Source organism: Ascaphus truei, chromosome 1 (genome assembly GCF_040206685.1).
Source record: "Ascaphus truei isolate aAscTru1 chromosome 1, aAscTru1.hap1, whole genome shotgun sequence".
NCBI classification, from domain to species: domain Eukaryota; kingdom Metazoa; phylum Chordata; class Amphibia; order Anura; family Ascaphidae; genus Ascaphus; species Ascaphus truei.
Window position 1 is genome coordinate 87,254,263 of NC_134483.1, and position 23,170 is coordinate 87,277,432.

Sequence of the window (23,170 nt, forward strand, 5' to 3'; positions counted from 1 at the left end):
AATTTATCCAATAATTATTGTTCTCTTCATCTTTAGCTAACGACTATTTAAAACAAAAAAGGTTGAACATTGGAAATAGCTATTTGCGTGTGGGTAGAAACGTGTACAGGGAGCCATACCCATAGAGAGAGACGTGGGGAGCTTCCAGAGGTTGCAAACATGGCGACTTTTGCACCTCTTCAACCACGGCACAAAAACCAGCAGAGGCAGAGTTTGCAAGCGATTGGCCAGACACAAAGCCAATAGGCTTAGGCTGCGCTTACAGTGCCGGCGACGCTGACGTCACGCTACGGTCGCTGGAAAAATCAAATTGAAGTGACTTCCAGCGATCGCGACCAATCAGTCGCTCCGTCGCGCCGCTCCAACTGTAAGCGCACGCGACAGCTTCAACACATTGGTTTTGAAGCGACGTCGCCGGCACTATAAGCGCAGCCTTAGCCAATGTGCTCAATTTCTCTAGATTTCCATTTTTTGGAGTAGCGCTAGATTTACTTAATGATTAGACTATAAATAATGCGCACACACCAGGCGCTTGTGCATTTGGGAGGGAGCTCAGTGTGGGATAGGGAGTGTTTGTCACACAGTAGACGGTGATTGGTGATGAATCACACTCAGTGAATGTACAATTATACAGACTCAGTGTGTGCGGTAAGGCTCTAAATTGTGTGATCTTGCAACTTGCGGCTCCATTGTATTGAATTGCAAATCGCACCAGTGGAAACACTTTATTGTGTAATAACGATTGCAATAACATTGGCTTTATCTGAAATAATACAAATATGACAATGCTGGCACCAGTCAAGTCATCCCCTTGTTTGCATGCAGTGTGAGAATAATTATAATGCTGAATTGTTTAGGATGGTGGCTGCCATGCTTGAGTGCCTGAGACATAATCCCTGTGTAGCATCTGTGAAAACTAAGGAGGATTATCTTCTGGACACTTTTCTAGACCAGGGGTGTGCAAACCTTTCAGTCTGCACCCCCCTGCCTGCTCTACCCCCCTCCTTACCTAGTCTTCTGCGTCATTTAATGCTGTGTCGCCATAGCGACGTGTCGCCAAAGACAAGGTAAGGGAACTTGAAAAGGCCCCCGGCATTTAATTTAAATGCCTTGGGGAAAAGTGCGGGGCCTCTGAAACTGCAGTCCCCCCCCCCCCCCGGAAAATCTTGTGCCCCCTGGAACAGGGACTTATCACTGTTTGAGAGAAACTGCATCTAAATCCAGCAGTGTGCTGGTTAATTGCACACAGGCAAACAACCAGATTCCACCTGGGTGATTAGGACTTTTAGAAAAGCCTGATGTGAGAAACAGGAGAGAGATTTCCTTAGCTCACATTTGGGCTGACAGAAGGAGAGCAGAGAAGCCTGCACACAGACTATCTTGAGCACAAAGGCTGTGCTGAGATCAAGACATCCAGACACCCAGAGACCTATATTTCCTGGACACAGAGGACCCAGGAACCAGCCAGAGACTGACATGGAGGGCCACCTGCTTAAGGTACTTCCTGAGACTTTGGGGTGATAGGCTGGTAATGGGAATATCCCTCCAGTCCTACAGATAGGGTCTGGGAAAGCAAGTTAGCCCTTACAAAGGGATAGGGGTTTGTTATTTTGTTGTTTTTGTATGTTTTGTCTGGATAAAGGAACAGGCTCAATAAAGCCAAGATATAATTTCACCCAAATCGGTCTCCATTATATGTACCTCTGCTCACATCTCTTACACCCCTCCTGGGGGGCGCGTCCCCCAGTTTGCGCACCCGTTCTAAACCCTCGCTTCAAGAAGAAAATGAAAGATTGTATGTCAGTAGAACAGTGCAGGGATAAACTTATGTCTAGAGCGCAAGCGTTGATGGAGAAGGAAAAGTACAGGGTGTAGGAGGAAAGTGAAGGGCTACTATGGCCAGACTCATCACAGGCAGGTGTGACCGACGCTGAAATACACCAACGACTGCTAAAAACACAGATCCATCACTGGGGAGTAGTAGGCATAAGGGTAGTCCTGATAGTAGTAGCAGACGTATTTATGCATCTACCTCAAGTGATACCTCAACATCAAACCAAGACACGGAAGAAGTGCCTAAGCTGGCACGTTTGGCATCAGAATGCCTCAGCTGTCCACCAGCCAGCGACTGTTCAGGAACAATCGTAAAACCAATCAGTCTAGTAGCAGTGCGGAAAAGCATAACTTCATTACAATGAATGATCATCCTTTTTTCCAAGACTATGTTATGCTGGTCTCCACGTCACCAGCTTCTGAGGAGGAAGTAGATTCAATTACAGAATATTATGTATTACTGTATGTGCAATGCTTTTTTTTTTTTTATAATACAATGTTTCTAAATGAAATGACAATTTTCTGATTGCCTGGCCGTGTAAGGACTGCAGAGCTGACTGACCAAGCTGTATTCGGTGCCATCCCACCCACGACAGGTATCAGTCACCTGTACCCAGCACATCACAATTAGCATGTGTGCAAGACCACCACCACCACTTTACTTTATTTTTGTACCATTGGGTGGTGGCTCAAACATGCCAGCACTCATACAGCTTTTATCAGCCACAAATGAAACATCTAGGTTAGTACCGTGCTTGGCTTGTTGAATGTATGTCCTACCTGTTACATCTGTCAAGAAAGAGCGAAATATAGAGTATTTTTTCTTCTGTGGCAAGTAACACAACAAGCTAAACTGCTGCTGATGAGCTGACTAAACTGCCCCCAGTGCCATCATGCCTATGGCATGTTGCCACTACCATTTACCAGTATGCAGGACTGGAGTCCTCCCCCAGAAGGTAGTGTGTGTGTGGGGCGGGGGATGGGGGGGGGGGAGGAGAGAATTCAGTGCATTGGGAGGGGGGGGGGGGTATTGAGTGTGGTGTGAGGTGGGATTGAGTGTGATGAGGTCGAGATTGAGTGTGATAGGAGGGGAGATTAAATGAGAGAGTAGGGGGTGACATAGGTGGGGATGAGAATAGGAGGAGGGATTAAGGGGGAAGATGACAGTGAGAGGGGAAGGGGGGATTGAGTGACAGAGGAGTGGACATTGAGTGATAGAGGAGGAGGAGAGGGGAAGAGAGTGAGAGGAGGGGGTATAATAAGAGAGGGAGATGGGAGTGAGGGGGAGGAAGAGGGTGAGAGTGATATAGATGGGGGAGAGTGAGAGTGAAAGAGGGGAAAGAGAGTGAGAGAGAGGGGGACAGTGAGTGGGGGGAGGGAGAGAATGAGAGGGGTGTGTGAGACTAGGGAGAGAAATAGAGGGGGTGATCTCAAGACTGCTGACATGGGGGCCCGGTGGAAACTTGAGTCCTGGTTCCTGGGATAGCTATTGGCTGTCCTGGTCATATGTAACACAACACTCAGAAAAAGATCTGTGTTTTTCTTATCATTTCAGTCAATAACTTATCGAACTAAAGTCCTACCACAGAAGTTTTAATCCAGAACAAAATCAACAGAGTTTCAGTCTTTACATGTGTTGATTATCATCCTGATTTCATTAGCTTCCTCTGCTCCAAAGTTGAAATTACCTCTCCAGTTTGGGCCATAAAAATCAACAATTCCCAATTTAAAATCAGAAAGTCAGTAAGATATTTTTATTCATCGGCCTGTACCTGTAACAAAGACACATTATAAACTCCTTGGTTTCCATTTTAAGTAGTAGCCAGGTTATACGAGTAGGCCAAAATAATCGTAACTTAGACCTAAATATCCTAAACCAGCAAATAACAACACAATTCAGTGGCAATTTAAAAAGCAAAATGCTAAATTTGCTTATGGATATAAAATAACCTAAAAAGTAGGACCATTGTACACACCAAATTGAATTAGATCGGTGTATGCTCAAAAAACAGGAGCTGTTGGTGCTAAATGTTCCTTATATCCCTCTCCTGAATTTAATAGACAAATATATATATATATATATATATATATATAAAAAAAAAAAAAAAGTTAATAGCACTCACAGAAATAGAAAAAGAGGTAAAACTCATGTTATCTGAATTCCGTTGAATTTATTTGAAGAGAATCTAGATGACAGCTCCCTGAGTCTATTTCAAGCCCCTTGTAACGCAACTGCTTTGTTCCACTTTTTGTATTTGTCCATAAAATGAGCTAAAACAAATATCCTTTTAACCACCAACCACAAACAAATATGCTACGAATCCAACCAGAGGCAATGGTCTTTAACCCTTTCACTGCCAGGTGGACCTGCCCACAAAAAGGGTTAAAAAACACAAACTCTTGTTCAAAACCTCCTCATTTATTACTGACGTGCTGGGGAAAAAAAACCCTGCATAGCGTTTGTTCACCTGATCCTACGAGGAGGATGGGATGGATCATTATAGACAGTGGTTGATGTGTGATGGTATTAGCAGGTGCAGAGTACCACTTCTGTACTATTTACTTACAATTCCACATTCTTTCCAAAGCTGCCAACCTTGCAAGGAAAAATGCCGTCTGTGTAACCATTTCTAAAACATATGCAAACAGTTCCCAAATTCCGAGTTCACAGGCAAAAAGAGGGGGAAAAACAATAAATAAACTTGAAAAACTGTATGAGAATTGATGTACCAAAATAACAAAATACATATGTTCCTAATTTTTCAAGTCACATCAGCACCTCGAGGGGATACACTTGTAATATAAAATATATTAAAACAACCGGAAAAATACACATTCGGTTTCCTTATAAAAGAAATAATTGCTGTGAAAACAAAGACAATTATCAAGGGATTTTCTGCAGCAGTTCCCGCAGTTACCAGAGATTGGATCGTGCTGATCATTAGGGTTTCTTATTCATAGGACGGAAAGAAAATGGACCAAGTGTGGTTCAGTAACTCTCACTTGGTTCCAGATTGGGAAAGCAATGTTAAATCAGTGGAAATAACCAAAACAGGAACAGGTGTTATTGTCCCTGAGTTGAACACAGATTCACTAAGCTAATTTCATGCACAAATTAACTCTGGTTAACTTGTTGGTTATCGGAGGTAATTTCTAATTGGCACATACTATACGTGTGCTGATAGTACTGGCATGTCTATATCCAAAACACTATCACAGGGGTGGCCAACTCCAGTCCTCAAGTGTCATCAACAGGTCAGGGTTTAAGGATATTTCTTCTTCAGCGCAGGTGTCTCAATCAGTGGCTCAATCGAAGACTGAGCTACTGATTGAGTCACCTGTGCTGAAGCAGGGATATCCCTAATGCCTGGCTTGTTGGTGGCTCTTGAGGACTGGAGTTGGCCTCCCCTGCACTATCACATTGGGAACTATTTTAGGTAGCCCCAGGCTTTGATTATATTCCCTATATCTGCCTAGCGAAAGACATTTCTGATATTTATACTTCTTTGATTGATGAGAATACAGAACTATGGGAATATGGACATAAATCAAAATGGTCGCTGTCCAAGGTTTACTCCGATGGGCCAAAAGCAGACCTGTCGGTGATTTCCCCGCCACTTCACGATGACGCGAATGAAGTCATTGTGCCTCTGCCTTCATCCTGCGTATTATTGCAAATGACACCATCATGCCTCCCCCATGCGATAATCATGTCATCATGCACTGCCCACCCAGACTCGATCACGCAAATCATGTTGTCAGTACTCCCCCCCCCCCCCCAAAGGCAGGACCTACTGTAGTACGACTGTGTGACAACCCCATTTTTGCAGTCTCCCTGTGTTATTTTTACCATCCACTGGGAGACCGTGAGAAGGTGGGGGGGGGGGGGAGAACCGCGTGTCACAAGGTGGGACCGTGTGACTTGACAGGTCTGCAATAGAAAGTCGCCTTGTAGTTAGAACATGATGTAGCGCCTTCCTACTGGACGGGCCCCGGGCCATCTTTGTTTTGTTCAAATGTTTCCCGCAAATAAGAAAGTTAATTTCTCGGCAACTGAGTCCCCAGAACCAGGGGATCACTTACTTCTCTCTCAGTTATTTGCTTCCACTTGGTAGAAGCTGACTGCCTTCTTCCCCAGCAAGAAAGACACCCTCTGATGTCCTGAGGACCATCCCTTTATGCTCCAAGACTTTTTGCTGGTAAAACCAGGTCTCTGATGTTATAAAATCACCCAGTGTCATGAGATCACACAGCTCCCCAACACGTTGGCGATTCTGTCAGGTACATCCTCACCAAGACCCTCTTAGCAGTGGCATATTATTTATTTAGAGTAACATTATATGACATAGATATAATAAGACATTGACACAGTAACTAAAATACTGCTCATATATTATCAACACAAAACTACCCTTGAGCATATTGTGAATTATACTTGTAGTAGGTAGAAAGCCAGATACAAAGTGTTATAGTAAAAAATATCATCAGATTGTACCTGTGTAAAAAATATATACAGTACCAGATTTATAATTATAACAGCAGAATTCTTATTATGTACTCACAAGTTAAGAAATGAGTGTTCCCCAATTCCGAAGTGCACTGCAAGATGGTGAATGACGTTTGGGTGTTAGAGTGTTGTGGTTGTGTTACATATGTGCTCATGCTATTTGAAGTCACAAGTTGGTGCCATTTGGGAGAATGATTTGGCCACTTGTGGTTGTGGCCTTAGCCCAGGACTGAGGTAGCAACAATAGGTGCACGGAAGAATAAAATGACTAATGAAGATTTTAGTCCCTCTTCACTTGTGTATCTCCCTCAATAATACACCCCAAATAAGGTCTGAAAAGAGTGAGAGTCCCATAAACAGAAAACTCTAGTGAAAAAGAGAGAGATATATATATACACACACACACAAACACACACACACACACACACACACACACACACACACACACACACACACACACACTGTGACTACTAAACAAGATCCTACTGTACAAAATCGGCTGAAATGGTGACCACTGCGTGGAGTGGGATGAACTTGATGAAATCATAGGTCCCACTCATGCAGTTATTATGGTTTGTTTGTGCTAATGACATGGAAGGAAAATTGAGATCAGCAATTAAACCAAAGGCATGTTATGGTTTGCATTACAACTAGCTAGTCAGACAACAGAAACATGAAATGCATGAAATGTCTTCTTATCACAGCCTTACTATGCCATGTACACCTTAGGGATGCTACAGATTTATGTAATCTTTTCTGAACATAATCCGCAATGATTTCAACAGCCTCAGATTTTGGACATGGCACAGAGCGGACAGCTGACCTCCCCGATCATTATTCCTTACTGCTCACGTGATTAGATTATGTAAGGCCTGTTTGAGGCTTCTACCCTCCAATTTGTAAATGTCTATTATTATAAAATAAAACGTACTTCTGCCCCCAAACTATGAAAATACATCTTGTCCTGTATGTCTCAGTGGTTAATATTATAAGATGAATGTGAATCAGCTTTTAGGACTGTATATATTTTGTATTATGTATACATGCATTGATCTTACATACATGTTTTGTTTTTCTATATATATATATTTCACTGTGTATTTTTGTCATATTGTAAGTAGCTCTGGGCTCCCTTTGTGTTTTGTTTTTTTGTAGTATACAGTGCCCCGCTCAGTAGGACTTCTTTTGACACTTAAATACATATATATATTTTTGGTGGTAATTTTGGGGGTTTATATGAGTTTACTGGGTTGCTTACTGGATATCTGTGTGTTTAGGTATGTATGTACACATGTGATACAGGTAGACCTTTAAAATGAAAGTGGATCCATTTACTGTATAAGTCTACTTCAGGCTACATAAGTAGCAAAGCTTATAGCTCCCACTGGCATATTGTGGTGGAATATTCTCCGATATGCTGCGTTAAATCTGTGATATTCTGTGTTAAACCGCAATGTGTTATCAGCGGGAGCAATTAAACCTGCTACATCTGTACATACATTAATCAGTGTATACTGTACACAGCCAGACACATACATGTAACTATGGATGTGTGTATGCTGTAGCCTTCAGTCTATGAGTTCTATGGGCTTATTAAACCGTGATAGTGCTGATCGGGGCACTATCACACTGAAACTTCCATTTAAGTACAAAAATCTGCACCAAACGTATAAAACAAAATCCTATTGAAATCAATAGGATTTTTGTTTTATGATAAATCTGGCCCGATTTTTTTTGCCTCGGAATTTGACCCACCTTTGTCCTGATACATAGTATTATTACTGTTTATTTGTAAAGCGCCAACATATTCTGCAGCATGGTACAATGGGGGTACAGAGTTAGGTACATTGCATAAACAGAGTTATACACAAGACAGACAGTGAAGACAGACATGCACATACAGATACAAAGAGGTAATGAGGGCCCTGCTTGTGAGAGCTTACAATCTACAGGGAATGAGGGACAATGTGGAAACAAGAAAGTAAAGATGCTGCTCATTGTACGATGGAGGGTAGCTCAAGTTGGAATATGGCCCAGTCTGACAGCTGATTCCATTAAGCCTGGGGGAGGGGGAGATGTTACATAGGGTGGAGATTGGTCCTCTCTATGCAGAATACACACACAGAGATGTATCAGTGTCTCCCACTTCCCTTGCATTACCTTGACACTGGTGTGGCTTGTCTGTGTCTCGGCCTCTATGCAGCTGTGCTGTCCTGGGTCCCTGCGGGAGCCTGTGCGAGGGGCGGCCTGGTAGCGGCTCTGGTAGGTGAGCACAGAGGGGATGGACTCAGCCGCGTCTGTCTTGATAAACAGCCCATGGAGGGTGGCAGCAGTGCCCTGGGAGATGGTGGTGGTCTGGTGTGGGGAGTTGGACTCATCCGAGTCCCGGCAGTAAATCACACCGCTCTGAGAAACGTGGATACTGGGTGCGCAGCCCATCCCTGTCCCCGGAGCCAGGAGGGGCGGAGGGGGATTAGACGAGGCACCCTCAAGGGGTGCTCTGCTCCTTGCCAACTTGAGAGGGGGGTCACTTATAGGATAGCTCAACCCAGTGCCAACTTTTAGGGCAGACCTGTCCGGTGCCACACTACTAAACAGACATATCCCATGCCAATATGTTGGGTAAGCGTACCCTGTGCCAACCTTTAGGGCAGACCTATGCAGTGCCAAACTAGAAAAAATGAGGATAACCTGTGCCAACCTATAAGATCGATCTACCCTGTGACAACCACTGGGAAAGGTAAACCCTGTGAAAAACTAAAGAACATGCCTACCCTGTGCCACATGCTCTATAATGACATACAATAGAGATGTTTCCTGTCCGCCCAAGAGAGCAGCTCAGTTGTGTATTGATCTAGAAAGCAACGTAATTGTGGCTCAACCTAGAAAGCATCTCAGTTATGTGCAAACCTATGAAGCAACCTGTTTCTGTGACAACCTATAGAGAAAAACGTGTCCTCTGTTAACACTGTAGAACAATTCTGTCTTGTGCCAAGCCAGACCAGTGGCCTCTCATGGGCTACCCTGCCTTGTGACAACCAATGGGAGAAATCAAAAACATATGCCAGCCTTGACGCAACTCAGACCATGTGCCGGTGCTAACCTGTAGGGTAAACGTATCCTGTGCAACCTGTCTTACACCATAGGGAATCTCCTGCCCAATGTATAGGAACACACGTCAGGTATAGCTCTGTCCAGTCCCTTTAATTAAATCATATGCAATAATCCAATGACTGTAGATTTCCTGAGTGATATCAGTAGATGTCTGTGCCCTCTGCCAGATGGGCATAGGACGGTGTGTCCTCTTCCAACACTTTTAATTCGGCACAACGACCAATAAAGCTTCCTCTATGCTGAGACTCTCTACCACTAACATTAATCTTCTTACTGTGCAATGCTTTGACAACACCTCTGCTCTAGGTACAGTATATAATATGTAAGCACATCCATCCATATGGCATTCACATCTCTTCCCATAAGACAGGGTTCCCTTCCTGTTATACAAACACTGCCTGCCACACACACATTTTACCATGGCTAAATAGCACCATTTCACAGATCACAGCTTTCCACCAGTATGTAAATACCTGCCTGGTCGCTAATCCATTGCGCTCCCAAGATCAATAACATGCCCCTCTCTCCAGCCCTATCCTCCGATGCATACCTTTCCCCATCACCCCCACCTAAGTCTATAAGCTGCTTGGACAGCTGATCTTGTTCCTGCGATCCCTTGCTAAAATGCAGCTCCTCTCGTGCCTCTCATGCTGCCATGCAAAATAATAGCTGCTTGGTAGTCACGATGAATCACTGGTGACTGCAGACTAGCTCCTCTTCATGCTCAGCAACCCTGGATCTGCCGTCTCCTGAGCCCTCCCAACCCTGTCACTGTTCCCTCCTCCTGCTGCTGCTGCTACTACTGCTGCTGGAAAGCAACAAGGCGTTGTCTCCTTTACACATGTCTTTTTAATTCCTCTTATCTCTGTGGGTTCTTTTTGCCTTCTACTCCTGTCCTGCAGTCAGGCTGTCATGGGGGTGGGGGGGGGGGATTGGGGGGGGGGGGGGGGGGGGGGGGGGGTGGTGTGTGTGTGTGTGTGTGTGTGTGTGTGTGTGTGTGTGTGTGTGTGTGTGTGTGTGTGTGTGTGTGTGTGTGTGTGTGTGTGTGTGTGTGTGTGTGTGTGTGTGTGTGTGTGTGTGTGTGTGTGTGTGTGTGTGTGTGTTTTGCCAGAGGGTGGGGGTACCGCAGATATAATGCTGCGGTTTGAAAACCCTGTACTGCATGCTCAGGCATTCCTATCCCTTGCTCGTAGCTGCTTATGCACACACCAAGTCACATCTCGCAGGTGAAATCAGTGGAATACTGCAGGCCATACTGGGTGACAGGTTTGGAATGGATAGTTACAAAACAAAGCACGTAATGTAGTATCTAGGCAGTCAATTTTGGCGACAACAAAAAATTCAATTAGGGATGTTTTTATTTTTAAAACAGCATCAATGAATCAAAGTAGTTTGCGTCTTACTTGCACTGATTTACAGTCTGGACTATATCAATATTTTTGTTAAAAATTATAAACTTCATTAACTCATTGAAGTCAGGAAAGTATGAATGTTTTCCCCTTATGAGACAGTATTAGATGATGTTTCGAGGTTTTTTTGTTTGCCTTCCTCTGGATCAATATACTGTAAGTACAAATATAGGAAAATGTATCTGTCATCTAAATTTAGCATAGGTTGAACTTGATGGACATATATATATTTTTTCAACCTCATCTATGTAACATGTGTAGTATGTAACTACATGTATGTAAATATGTAAAATGTGCAGTCGTTGATAGTTTTTTTTTTTAATCATATTTTTTATTTTGTGTTAATGTCACCTTTCATTAAAACTTTTAAAGATGTACAGTGTCCACAAACTTTTGTTTAAGTTTTATTACTTCAAAAATGTCCGCATGTCATTTTTAGTTATACAGTAGTTATAGAGAAGGATGGTGAATAAATAATAATACTAGTTTTCGTTCAATGAAAGTAATATAAGTTCTAGGGAGAAAATGCATTATTGTGTCTCTCTAAAAAAATGCTATTGATCTAATTAATTAAACAGAATTCTTATATTTTATAACGTAAGAAAAATAACTGTTTCTCTGGTGACACTTTGGTTCCTGAACCCAGACTAAAGTAACTACTTTAATAATTGGGATTTGTATTTTTGCCATCCAACAGTGACCAGAACTATGGTCAACAATTAAAAAAAACAGAATTGGGCCATATTAGCGTTAGCTAATAACTAGCCTTATAATAGGAATATCAAGTTACACTGAAGCTCTGCCGTCGCACATGCAAAGGATGGTGCCCCAATGTTTAACAGGAACAGAATATCCTAAAATCAGACATAGACATTCCTCCTGCGTCAGGAGCAATCCTGGTAGGTTTCACCGGGCTAGGGTCTTCCTGGCGAGAGAGTCCATCTGCGTTGCTGTGGTCGCTGCCCTTCTTGTGCTGTATAGAAAAGTCATATTCCTGAAGGGCTAAGCTCTACCGTAACACTTTCTAAAAGCTTGCGACTGAGGTATACAACCGGGTGGCCAACACAGTCCTTGCAAACCTGGATGGCTCCGATGCCATAGGTAGAGGCATTGGTCTGTACCAGCAACCTTGCACTCGGGAGATCAGGTCACAGTGCGAGGAAGCCGGTTTACGCATCAGGTCCGTCAAGGGTTTAGTGATGTCAGTGTACTTGGGCACAAATCTCCTATAATAACCAGCAGTCCCTAGAAAAGCAAGTACTTCTTTTTGGATGCAAGGAACTAGCTAATTTACTATGGTAGCTACCGTGGCTAGAACTGCCCACCGCCCACTCGGAATCCTAGGTACCCAACGATCGGACACTTAGTGGGTTTAAAGGTAAGACCTGCCTCCCTAATCCATTCTAGTACTGTTGCTACGTGCCAAGATTCTCTTTACATTTCTTACTAGAGACAGCTAGATCATCTAAATATGATCCCTTCCAGTAAGCAATTGACCAGGTGCAGGTAGCCGGAGCATTCTTCATCCCAAAAGGCATGACTGAAAATTCATACAAGCCATTTGGGGTGATACATGCCGACTTCTCTGGGGTCAGTGGGATCTTCTAATACCCCACACTCAGATAGATTGGTTGTCAGATACCTAGCACCCACGAGCTCATCCATGCGGGGCATCCAATAGGTATCTGTTATGGTTTGGGCATTGAGTACTAGTACCGGCGAGGAGAATTTGCAAACGAGACATCACCCCTAAGACCAGCATTTCCTCAATCTACTCCTCATACTTTGCCTAGGTGGTTCCCTAAATAGATCAAATAAACTGAGCTGGGTATCCCACATGATCGACAGATCCTCCCTGCTGGGCTGGTCAGCCGAGTCTGGCTCGTCTGTAGCCCAGTGGGCTATAAATGGCCATCACTTGCATAATATGCTTTTAACATCTTAAAGTCGTACGTTCTATGCCTAGACTTCTCCTTGTCTAATGCAACCGTATCGTTTGAATCGTTGTGACTGGGTACTAGTCATAACAACGCTTCTGCCTTTCTAAGACTTCCCTTTTCCTGTGTCTAAGTTTTGTAGTTTTCCCAGTGATTAAGCTTTTTGCCCCTATCATTGTTGCTGTTACCAGACACTATTTTCGGACTTCTACCTGTCTCCTGACTACAGCTACCTCCTTGTCGCCTGCCTCTGACCTCAACCTGTCTCCTCACCACCAATACCTGCCTTCTAGCCTGTTTCAGCAAGTTTACTCCAGCTCTGCAGTCGCTTCCCCGTAACAGAATAATCAGGCCCTTAGGGAGCCTGCTGGAGCCCCCCGGCTCAGCAAGTGACCACCATGACACAAGCCATCACAGAGGATAAAATAGGACTGATAGTCTCCTTATTAAAGGATGAGGCCCTCTCCTAGGTATCCAATCTTCTGGAGACTAGAGAAACAAGGTTTCACCTTAGTCAGCCATGGTTTAAGTCAGACGTCCTACCACTTCCTCAACTGCATTTGGTTTCAAGAATTACAGATTCCCCAGCTCCAGAAGCCAAATTAATGTAAGTGGGTACTGTTCTAAAGAAAAAATTTGATGCCACTCCGAAGACTTGTGTTTGTATCGTGGCAAATATGGGCATTATCTCGTCAGTTGCCCTAACAAGCCAAATAGACCCTCATCCACTCAAGGTCCACAAAGATCGAATACCATGAATGGTGTTCACTCTGACCAGCTGCACTCTTTGTCACACCCATATTCTTCACCACTCAAGAGAATGGCAATTTACCTATCAGGCATCCTCACTACCTGTTGACTATTACTTTTAAGGAAGGTACTCGCAACATCTCTACTACTGCTATAATTTAGTCAGTTGCGGGGGGCAATTGTATGGACCTCAAATTTGCCAAAGGTAACCTGTCCCGTCCAGACCTAAAAACTCTTCTGTGAAGATGGAAGTAATCGATAGTTCTCTACTAAGCTCTGGTCCTGTTACCCATGAAATCTAACCAGCATTGTGGAGCCCAGTCATCAAAAGGACATTTATTTCAACCTTATTCCTTCACCTCAGTTTCCAGTTATTCTGGGTATTCCTTGGCTTGTGGTTCATAACCTTCAAATAAATTGGAAAACCAGAACTGTCACCTTTCCCTCAGAACATTGTGATCTCTATGCCTGCCCACAATCAGCTCACCTGAAAGGATAGCAATGTATGGGATTTCTTCCCCCCATTCAGGTATGCTACCCCCTCAATATGAAGAATTTCATGATGTGTGTGACTGTCCAATTAAATTGCTATCAGGCGCAGCTATTTCATTTGGGGGAATGTATTCCTGTTCCATGCCTTAGCTACAAGTTCAGCGAGAATATTTACAAGAGAGCCTTTCTAAAGGTTTCATCCGACCCTTTATCTCTCCTGCAGGGGCCGCTCTCTTATTTGTTGGAAAAAAGAGGGTTCTTTAAGCCCTTATTTTGACTTCTGGGAGCTGACCAACATCACAATTAAAAAAAGATACCCACTACCTTTTTTTCCTAGAACTCCTGAAAAGTTTAAGATCTGACAAGATCTTTACAAAGCTTGATATCCACGGATCTTACAATCTTATTCATATCAAACCAGGGGATGACTTGAAAACGTCTTTTGAATCCGCTATGGTCATGCCTTTCGATCTCTGCAATCGTCCTTCCACTTTTCAGCATTTTATTAATAATGCTCTTCGAGATCTCGTGGATCAGTTTGTGGTTGCTTATCTGGATGATATCCTGATTTTCTCGGATAATCTTCAGGATCATCAAAAACATGTCTAAATTGTCTGTGAATGACTCCGTAGACATCAATTATATAAAACTAGAGAAATGTGAGTCTAAAAAGACCGATATGCAATTTCTTGGCTAGACCATCTCCTTCGAAAGGTTGAGTATGGATCCTAGAAAGATTCAGGTAATTGTGGAGTGTCCAATTCAAGAGAACAAGAAAGATGTTAAGAGGTTTGTCGGCTTTGCCATTTTTGTTAGGCGCTTCATAAAAAATTTCTCTGGCCTAAATGCTCCTGTTACCCAACTCACCCAAAAAGAGTGGTCATCAGAAGCTAATTCAGCCTTTGAGTGACTGATGTCTCTCTTTATTTCTGCTCCTGTCTTCATTCATCTGAACCCTGAAGTGGAGGGGTGGAAGTTGAGGTGGAAGTTGATGCTTCCGACTCTGCCATTGGAGCTATTCTTTCTCAAAGGATTGGACAAAAGATGCTTCTTCGCCCTTGTTCATTTTATTCTTATCAAATGTCCTCAGTGAAGAAATATGCCATTAGGAATAAGGAACTTTTGTCCATTAAGTCTGCCTTTTCTAAGTGGAGACATCTCTTAGAAGTAGCCACTCACCCGTTATATCCTCCTTGCTGATCATCGGAACTTGGAATTGATTTGATCAGCAAAAAGACTGTAAAAGCTTGGTCGGCTCTATTCTTTTCACAATTCAGTTTTCTGATTTTGTACCGCCCCGATTTTAAGAATGGGGAATGAGGTTGTTCCCTAACTCTAAAAGCCAGGGTGTGCAGCGCACAGCAAAGATGAAAAGAGCAGGTCTTGCAATAACAGTCCTTTATTATTGGATCATATGGATGTGGGACAGCAGCAAACTTCAACGCGTTTCGTTCAGAGAACTTTATCAAGAAGTGCTGTACATTGTAAAATCAACAATTTAAATGCAGCTGACTGCCTTGTTTTCGCGCCAATAGTGACGTCATTACGTGTCATCAACCAATGAGAGTTGTGTACTCCGCGCATGCGCCGCGCGCCAGAGCACTCTGGGACTCCCTGCTAATTTCAGCCGAGCTCAATCATGAGCGGCACGCCTCTCTGGGTGGCCTCCCCACTGAGAGCACACCTCTGACAACCGCAGAGGATCACCTCCTACTCCCCGCTCGGCGCATGTGCAGGCAGACTACTATGTATTTCCCCAGTCACAATGAGAACCGCAGCAGCGGCCCATAACTGATTAGGGGGCATATATTGCAATGTGTGCTTGTATACACACACATGGATGTTGCTGAAAATCACTAGGCAGGCAGCTACATTATATATTACATAAACGAATGCAATCAAATATAGGACCATTGTATAAATCAATAACTAAACACAGAAAAAGGAACTAATGAAAAAGGAAATAATTATATAAATTTTGTTGAATTTAAAGAAGAGATATAAGAAAAAAATATATAAGAAAAAAATATATAAAAAAGAATACATATATCTATACATAAATCAACACAATTATATATTTAGAAGAAAACTATTAAATCAAAATAGGTTTATTACTTAAAAATGCTAAAAGAGCAATGTTAAAACAAATTAAAAAGGTGTAAACATATCTTATACTTATATCTAGAGAACAGCAAATTGCATGCCCCTATTGATGAAATGGAGTTTATATTATATTTAACATCAAATACAATTGTACATTTATATAATGTGAAGTGCCATATATTAGGCATATAAATTTATATATGAAGAGATTTCTTAGACAATATTTCTATACCGTGGTTGAATAGATGGGAGCATAGAATAACACATGACTTTTATCACAAATTAATTAAGGCAATATACATTTTTCATCAAAAAGTCAAGATACATTATTATATCAGATGACAACAAATATGCTAAAGAAAACAGAATGGTGTCTTTTTAATGTACTTTTTGTTGAGTATAAATCCATTATCAAAATGTAGATTAATATCTTTGAGCCTGAGGAAGCCCTGTATAGGGTGAAACACATTGCTCTGCATCCAGGACAGTTTGCAGCCATTACAGAGGAGACAGAGGTGACGTGGTATCCCCCAATCAGGACGCGGAGACCAGGGACTTTTCACCACATACCACTTATTGACTCCCCTTGCTGTTCTTTTAGAAGCAATTAGTTGCTTCTTTGTTTTTAGCTTTTACATTCCATTGTATTCTATTGTTTTTGTTTTACTGCGTTTTCTCCATTAAAGTACACTTTCTATAGACCTCATTGTCCCATAGTCTCTATATACCCCCCACATCAGCACACAGAAGGTCTCCACTACAGGATTCAGAAGCCCAAAAGAAAAATTTACAAGTGTGTACTCACACTGGCCCGTGTGAGTATTTGACTTTATTTATCCTTCCAAATCCCTCCCTTCACCTAAATTATCAGGTAACCCTTAGATATATCTCCTGTTCTCATCTGCAATCCCCGATCAGAGGGACAACAAGACACTGCTACAGGAAAACACTCACATTAGGCCGTGTGAGTGAGATATCATTAGTATTATTAACGTGGGATAATATATTATCTCACAGTCTCCCCCTGCATTGCAGCTAGTTTTTACGTGTGCATATCTAACTGCATTTTCATTTCTATGAGAAAAACGATTGTGAACGAGCCACGCATCCAACGGAGAACATCTGAAAGACAGCGAGGAGCGAAGACAAGAAGAAGGATCTGCATTTCAAAGGAAGACCAAGCAGTTAAAGAAACCTTGATGTGATAGAACTCACACAAGGCCGTGTGAGTTATCCTTTCACTTATACATTTATTTTATGTACGCTCATCACCCTAGAAATTTACTTCATAAACTGAAGGCTAAATAGAGGTGTTCTACACCACATTTGACCTTCAGCGGAAGTAAATACACTTTTAAACTACCTTCCCTCACACTGTGCTCCCCCATCTCTCCCTGTGTTCTACTTTCATTAAGGGTCCTGGATAGATCCTGTTGGGGTTTCGAGTCATACGAGGACATCACCAGACAATCACAAATATGTATTGGGGGAGTGTGGGTCTTGTTTATATATATTGGGGGAGTGGGGGTCTTTTTAAAATGTATTGGGAGAGTAGGAGACTTTTTTAAATGTATTGGGGGAGTGGGGGGCTTTTTAGAATGAAGTGGGGGAGTGGGGGGCTTGTTTATTTGTATTGGGGGAGTGGGGGGCTTGTTTATTTGTATTGGGGGAGTGGGGGGCTTGTTTATATGTATTGGGAGGAGGGTGAGTCTTGTCTATATGTATTGGGGGAGTGAGGGGCTTGTTTATATGTGTTGGGGGGTCTTTTTAATATGTATTGGGGGAATGGGGGGCTTTTAAAAATGTATTGGGGTAGTGGGGGGCTTTTTAAAATCTTTTGGGGAAGTGGGGGGCTTTTTAAAAAGTATTGGTGGTAGGGGGCTTTTTAAAATGTAGTAGGGGAATGGGGGCTTTTTAAAATGTAGTGGGGGCCATTTGAAAATGTAGTGGGGGAGTGGGGGCTTTTTAAAATGTATTGGGGGAGTTGGGTTATATGTTTTTTGTGAGGGGGGATTGAGAGAGAGTAGAGGGAGGGAGTGAGTGAGGAAAAGAGGGAGTAAGACTGAGACTCAGGGGAGAGAAATGCATGCGATACGAGAGGAGGGGTGATTGAGGAAGAGGGAGTGAGACGGAGGGGGAGAAACACATGGGAAGATGGTGGGAAATAGAGGCGACTCGTGAGGTGTGAAATTGGGGGGGGGGGGAGCGGACGTAACTCTAGTCCTGGGCCCCGGGAAATCTGTCTGCTGCCCTGAGTAGTGTTTCCCTGTAATGCCTGCAGTAGTGTTTCTCTAATTCTCATTCTCTCCAATACATTTATGAACTGCACCATTTTATTTGGAATGGGATTTATTCACCAATGGTTAATAACTATTGTTATTGGTCCTTCATTTAAATGGTCATTAATGATTGAAAATGGCTTCTGCACTTTAGCAATTTTTTTTAAAAGATCCAAGCTCAGCAGAGAAGAAAGGTCAGATTAAGGACTGAAACATTGGAAACCATTGGTATTTTATGAATACGTGTTAGTTTTGTTTGCATACATTTATTATGCTGCTGTATTCTTCACTGTTAGTAAGACGTAGTAAGCTTGGGCCCTGCTACAGCGCTAGTACCTAGTTCATTGTGAGTTATATTACATAATTTAGCATACTGTTCCTGATAAATGTTTTCCTTAGCATGCACATGCACACACATACCTGTACACATACATGCACATACAGTACTTACACAGCCACAGGTACAAAAAGGAGTAGTAACTCATACATTCTAATAAGACTATTTATCTGTATTTATAAATGTGACTTATATTTGCAGACATTATGCAACTGAGATGTATACTGTACATACATATGTACTGTATGTCATCAAATTCCAAGTCACCGAGTCCCATAAATACGTCATCAGGTCCCAAGCTGCTTTAATTAGCTAAAGATTCACAGATGCAACCAATAGGAGCAGTAGGCAGCAAAAGCATTTCTCAGAGCTCTGCTTCCCTCCCCCAGTCATGAGAAATCTTCAGTCAAAGGGTTTCATGAAGATAAATGCCTACAGTATGTATAAATGCACCTGTGTATGTGTAATACACACACACACACACACACACACACACACACACACACACACACACACACACACACACACACACACACACACACACACACACACAATTATGGAGATAAAACCTTTATAAGATGCATGTATAAATGTTATTGATGCACGTTTAATTATGTACTGTATATAATTCAAGATATATAAATACAATAATAACTCTTTTCCAGACAGAGGGGCCTAGGGCCCAATCTGGATACCTGCTCCATTGCAGCTTAAGGTTCAGAGAGCCAATGAGTAGAAGCAGTAGAGAGTTAGTGGAACTCTGCCCTGACGAGTGAACTTGAACAAGGAGCTGAGAAAAACATAGCTGAAACTCCAAGAATAGATGAGACAAATAAAAGAAAACTCATATTATATCAATTACATCTAGAATGGAGAGTTATCATTTCATCACTTTAATCTCCATTCATCCTCACCTCTGATCTTTCCTGTTCATGTAAGATCATCAAGGATGCATGTAATGACATTTGAATGCAGTGGCGAAATGATAGTATATTTCCATTTGCCCAGATAAAAAAGTTATTGACCCAAAGTGCAAAACTATAATAAATCCTATAAGGGAAATTTGGGAGAGAGAAACACAAAAAAGAGCTCTCATAATGACCCGGTTGAGATGCAATAAACTTGCTTTGCAATGCTTTCAAGGACCCTTGTGCAGTGTTAATAAATCTTCCTTATGTAATGGTGTTTCCCCCATCCTCGGGGAGATTCTGTCATTACTGGTCTTGTGGTGCATAATACCTGCTAGTAACAGGAGGGCTAAGCTGTCCGCCGATGGTAGTGGGGACACAGGATCAGGTTTCTGGGGTACATTACCCGCATGGTTCTCTAGCAGTGCAGTGCCTCCATCTGCTGCAGGCTCCAGATAGTTGAAGATTATCTCCTACAGTAGAACTATCACCTCTCCCCCAGTAAGATCACACACTAGGCGGGAGTATAACAGCAGGAACGGGTTTATTCTCTTGATCTATACAGTACAGGAACAAGACAGGTCTCTGCCTACTGCAGACTCTGGGATGATCGACCGGAGGATGGTCCCTGGACCTACACTACAGGCCAAGGGCACCCGCAGCAGTCCTAGCTCTTCCCTGGCCCTCTAGCAGGACCAGGGGTATAGGGCATCACTCAGTCTCACCCACGGGGAAGAGGAACAGGGTAGGCCAAGCTCCATGCAATCCTGTATGATCCCTGCCTCTCTCAAGTGGGGCGGCACCGCCCTTAAATACAGCCAGGAAGAGGGCATCAGGTCTGTCCCATGATTGGACATACTCAGGCCTAATGTTAACCCCTCCCCATGTCACTCAAGAGCAGCACCAGGGAGTGGGGAAAACCCATATTGAGTACTGGCAGCCTGATTCTACCAGGGCTTACTGCCAGGAGTAGGGCAGGTTAGTAGCCATAGGTGGCATGGCTACACTTATATTGGTAACACACATTGGACGTTGGGTGACAACATAAGTGCTGAGATTTACTGGCTGCCAAAGGTAGCATAGACCCATGAAAGTGGCCATCAGTCACATCTTTATGTTGGAAGAATTCTGTGGAAACTATTCATTCCTTTGTGTTTCTTTACAGCAACAACTTCCCAGAATATTTTTTTTTTTACAGTATTTCATCTGAGGAGAAATGACACTTTTAAAACTCCCAGGAGAACAAGAATACGACAGCTTGGGTCAACCTAACTCCAGTGGCCAGAAGCAGGATGCCACGTTGTCATCGGAAGATGATGCTGCCGTTCTCTGCTTTGTGGCCCTGCGATTATCTTGTCTTTTTAATACTTCCAGTAAAACCTGTGCCGCTTCAGCACAAGGGCTGTGTGCGTGGTTACATTTTTCTATTCTCAAAACAGACATTGTTTGTTATGGTTAATGTTTATATGGGGCTTTTTACTAGTATTCTATTGCCTCAGTGTGTTACACTGAACTATAGTGTGTAATGGGGGGTGGCGTGATCTGTAAGGCATTTGACTCCACGTTTCAGTCCTGATTGAATAGACGGGGAAGCTGTCTCCCCCTTGCTCTCGAAGATTTTAGCTCCATCCCTTATGATGGAGCATAAATGTTCCTGAGCAAGGAGGGATGGCACAGCTTATTCAGTAGGGACATGTCGCTTCTTTAGCACCGACAGTATGTGGTGTTTCTTTTAGCGTTTCAATGTTTTAGACTGTTTTTTTTTTCTTCTTCTGGATTTGTATGGTAAGTGCCTCATGCTGACGGATACATCCCAATGACAAACAAATGACAGGGGGAAAATTCCCAAATATTGCTGATTACAATGGTACTTTTTTCTGCTGTTTTAAATGTAGCCCACATTTTGTAGTCAGTAAACAAACACTTTCCTTCTATATATTGAATATTATATATATATATTATATAACCAGGATCCTCAAAGCTTGTCACTGACGACCTGCATCCAAAAGGTCACCGTACCTAAAGTGAAAGACTAGAAGAAGACACTGATGCTCACTGCTATTTTTAAGTTACAGGGGAAACAAAATGAACAAATGACAATGACGCTCATCACGGTGCTTATGCTTAAGTCAGAAAGCAGTCAATGTTTTCCTTTGTATAGCAATTTTGCAGCTGGTTAGGCTTCCTATATGTGGGAACGAACGTGTTTAAATACACGCTGCTAAACTTTTTCTTAGTACTACTTGGACAATCACCAGACATGTCAGGGCTGTCCGGGACATGGGAAACAGGAAATGAAAATGTTGTAGATAACTTTGGAATGACACATCTCATCTTATCTTTTTCCTTTGTTGTTATGATCTCAATGAGAAGATTAGGAAATATATCATATTTCATAAATGAATTGATCCTGCTTTAGGGCCCCTGTTGTGGTCTTGTTATTACATGTCGTTGGTATAAAGGACATTGGTGTTGTGGACATTCCGTTGGGTGCAACACTTAAAAGTCCCTTTTGGAGACATACCGTATGACAGTGACAAATTGAAGGGGTTAAACTAGGTGATGTCATTTTTAGATATTCCTTTGAAATAAGCAGAAGCAGTTCCTCCGGCTCGTTTTTTTTTAGCACCCATTTTTTGTATATGGTGGGAACCGGGGGTCCGATTGAGCCAACGCAACTATTTTCAGCTTCATGAACCCCCTGTTTCCCAAGATTCATACCAGTGAAGTTACTGGGTTTAAATCTCTCATGGGGGAAACAAAATGGCTGCAAAGGCTGCAAAATCTAGGGCCAATAGGAAGCTGCAACATCATCGATTATGGCTTCCTTTTGGATGGTCCTAGACGGACAACAAGCTACCTACTTCATATACATATATATTATAAAAATGGGTAAAACATATACAAAGAGGAACCACACCTTTAAAAGGAGTGGTCTGCACAGTTCAATTCATTTTTTTACACTGATTGAACGCAGAGTTCTCCTGGGGAAGGGGACCATCGTTATCTGTCTGTCCACTTGGAGCACTCTCCACTCTGACCACTTGGAGCACTCTAGTTCAGAGTCACCCTTGAAGAAGCCAACTGGCGAAACTCGTAGGGTCAATTCCCTGGTTTCACCTTATTAAAAGTTCCTGACGCCCATCTCTATACTGCACTTTCATCCACGCCCAGCCAACACTTACCCATGCACTATATATATGGCTGAGAGACTGAGCAATTATGAACTAATTTGTTGTGACCCCATTCATAGACAGGCAATAGGGGCTACACACAATTGCAATATTATATCACTGAAAGAAAACATTTTCACTTTCTTGATTTACAATTCAGAATTTGCCACTTTATATATCATACTTATATACTGTTTTCGCTTATTATTATGTGTACCTGTTTTATTTACCTTTTATTTTTATTTATTACAATTCATGGGTGGTTGCGTTTTTAAGCCTGTTTTGCAATTCTGTGATAATAATATGGCTGAAAACAGTCCTATGCAAA

General features: G+C 42.5%; 1 protein-coding gene across 4 annotated transcripts in view; it reads right to left on the reverse strand.

Moving 5' to 3' along the window:
* The window catches only part of PDE8B (phosphodiesterase 8B), a 323,957-nt gene that overhangs the window by 273,757 nt on the left and 27,030 nt on the right, over positions 1–23,170 (reverse strand). For 2 of the 4 annotated variants that reach the window (XM_075591105.1, XM_075591098.1), the window contains exon 1: positions 8,501–10,315. The exons of the other annotated variants lie outside the window; for them this stretch is intronic. In XM_075591105.1, coding sequence (XP_075447220.1) covers positions 8,501–8,779 — 279 coding nt within the window. In that variant the 5' untranslated portion in view covers positions 8,780–10,315. Of the gene's footprint in view, positions 1–8,500; positions 10,316–23,170 lie in introns of those variants that run through there. 4 annotated transcript variants of the gene reach the window in all.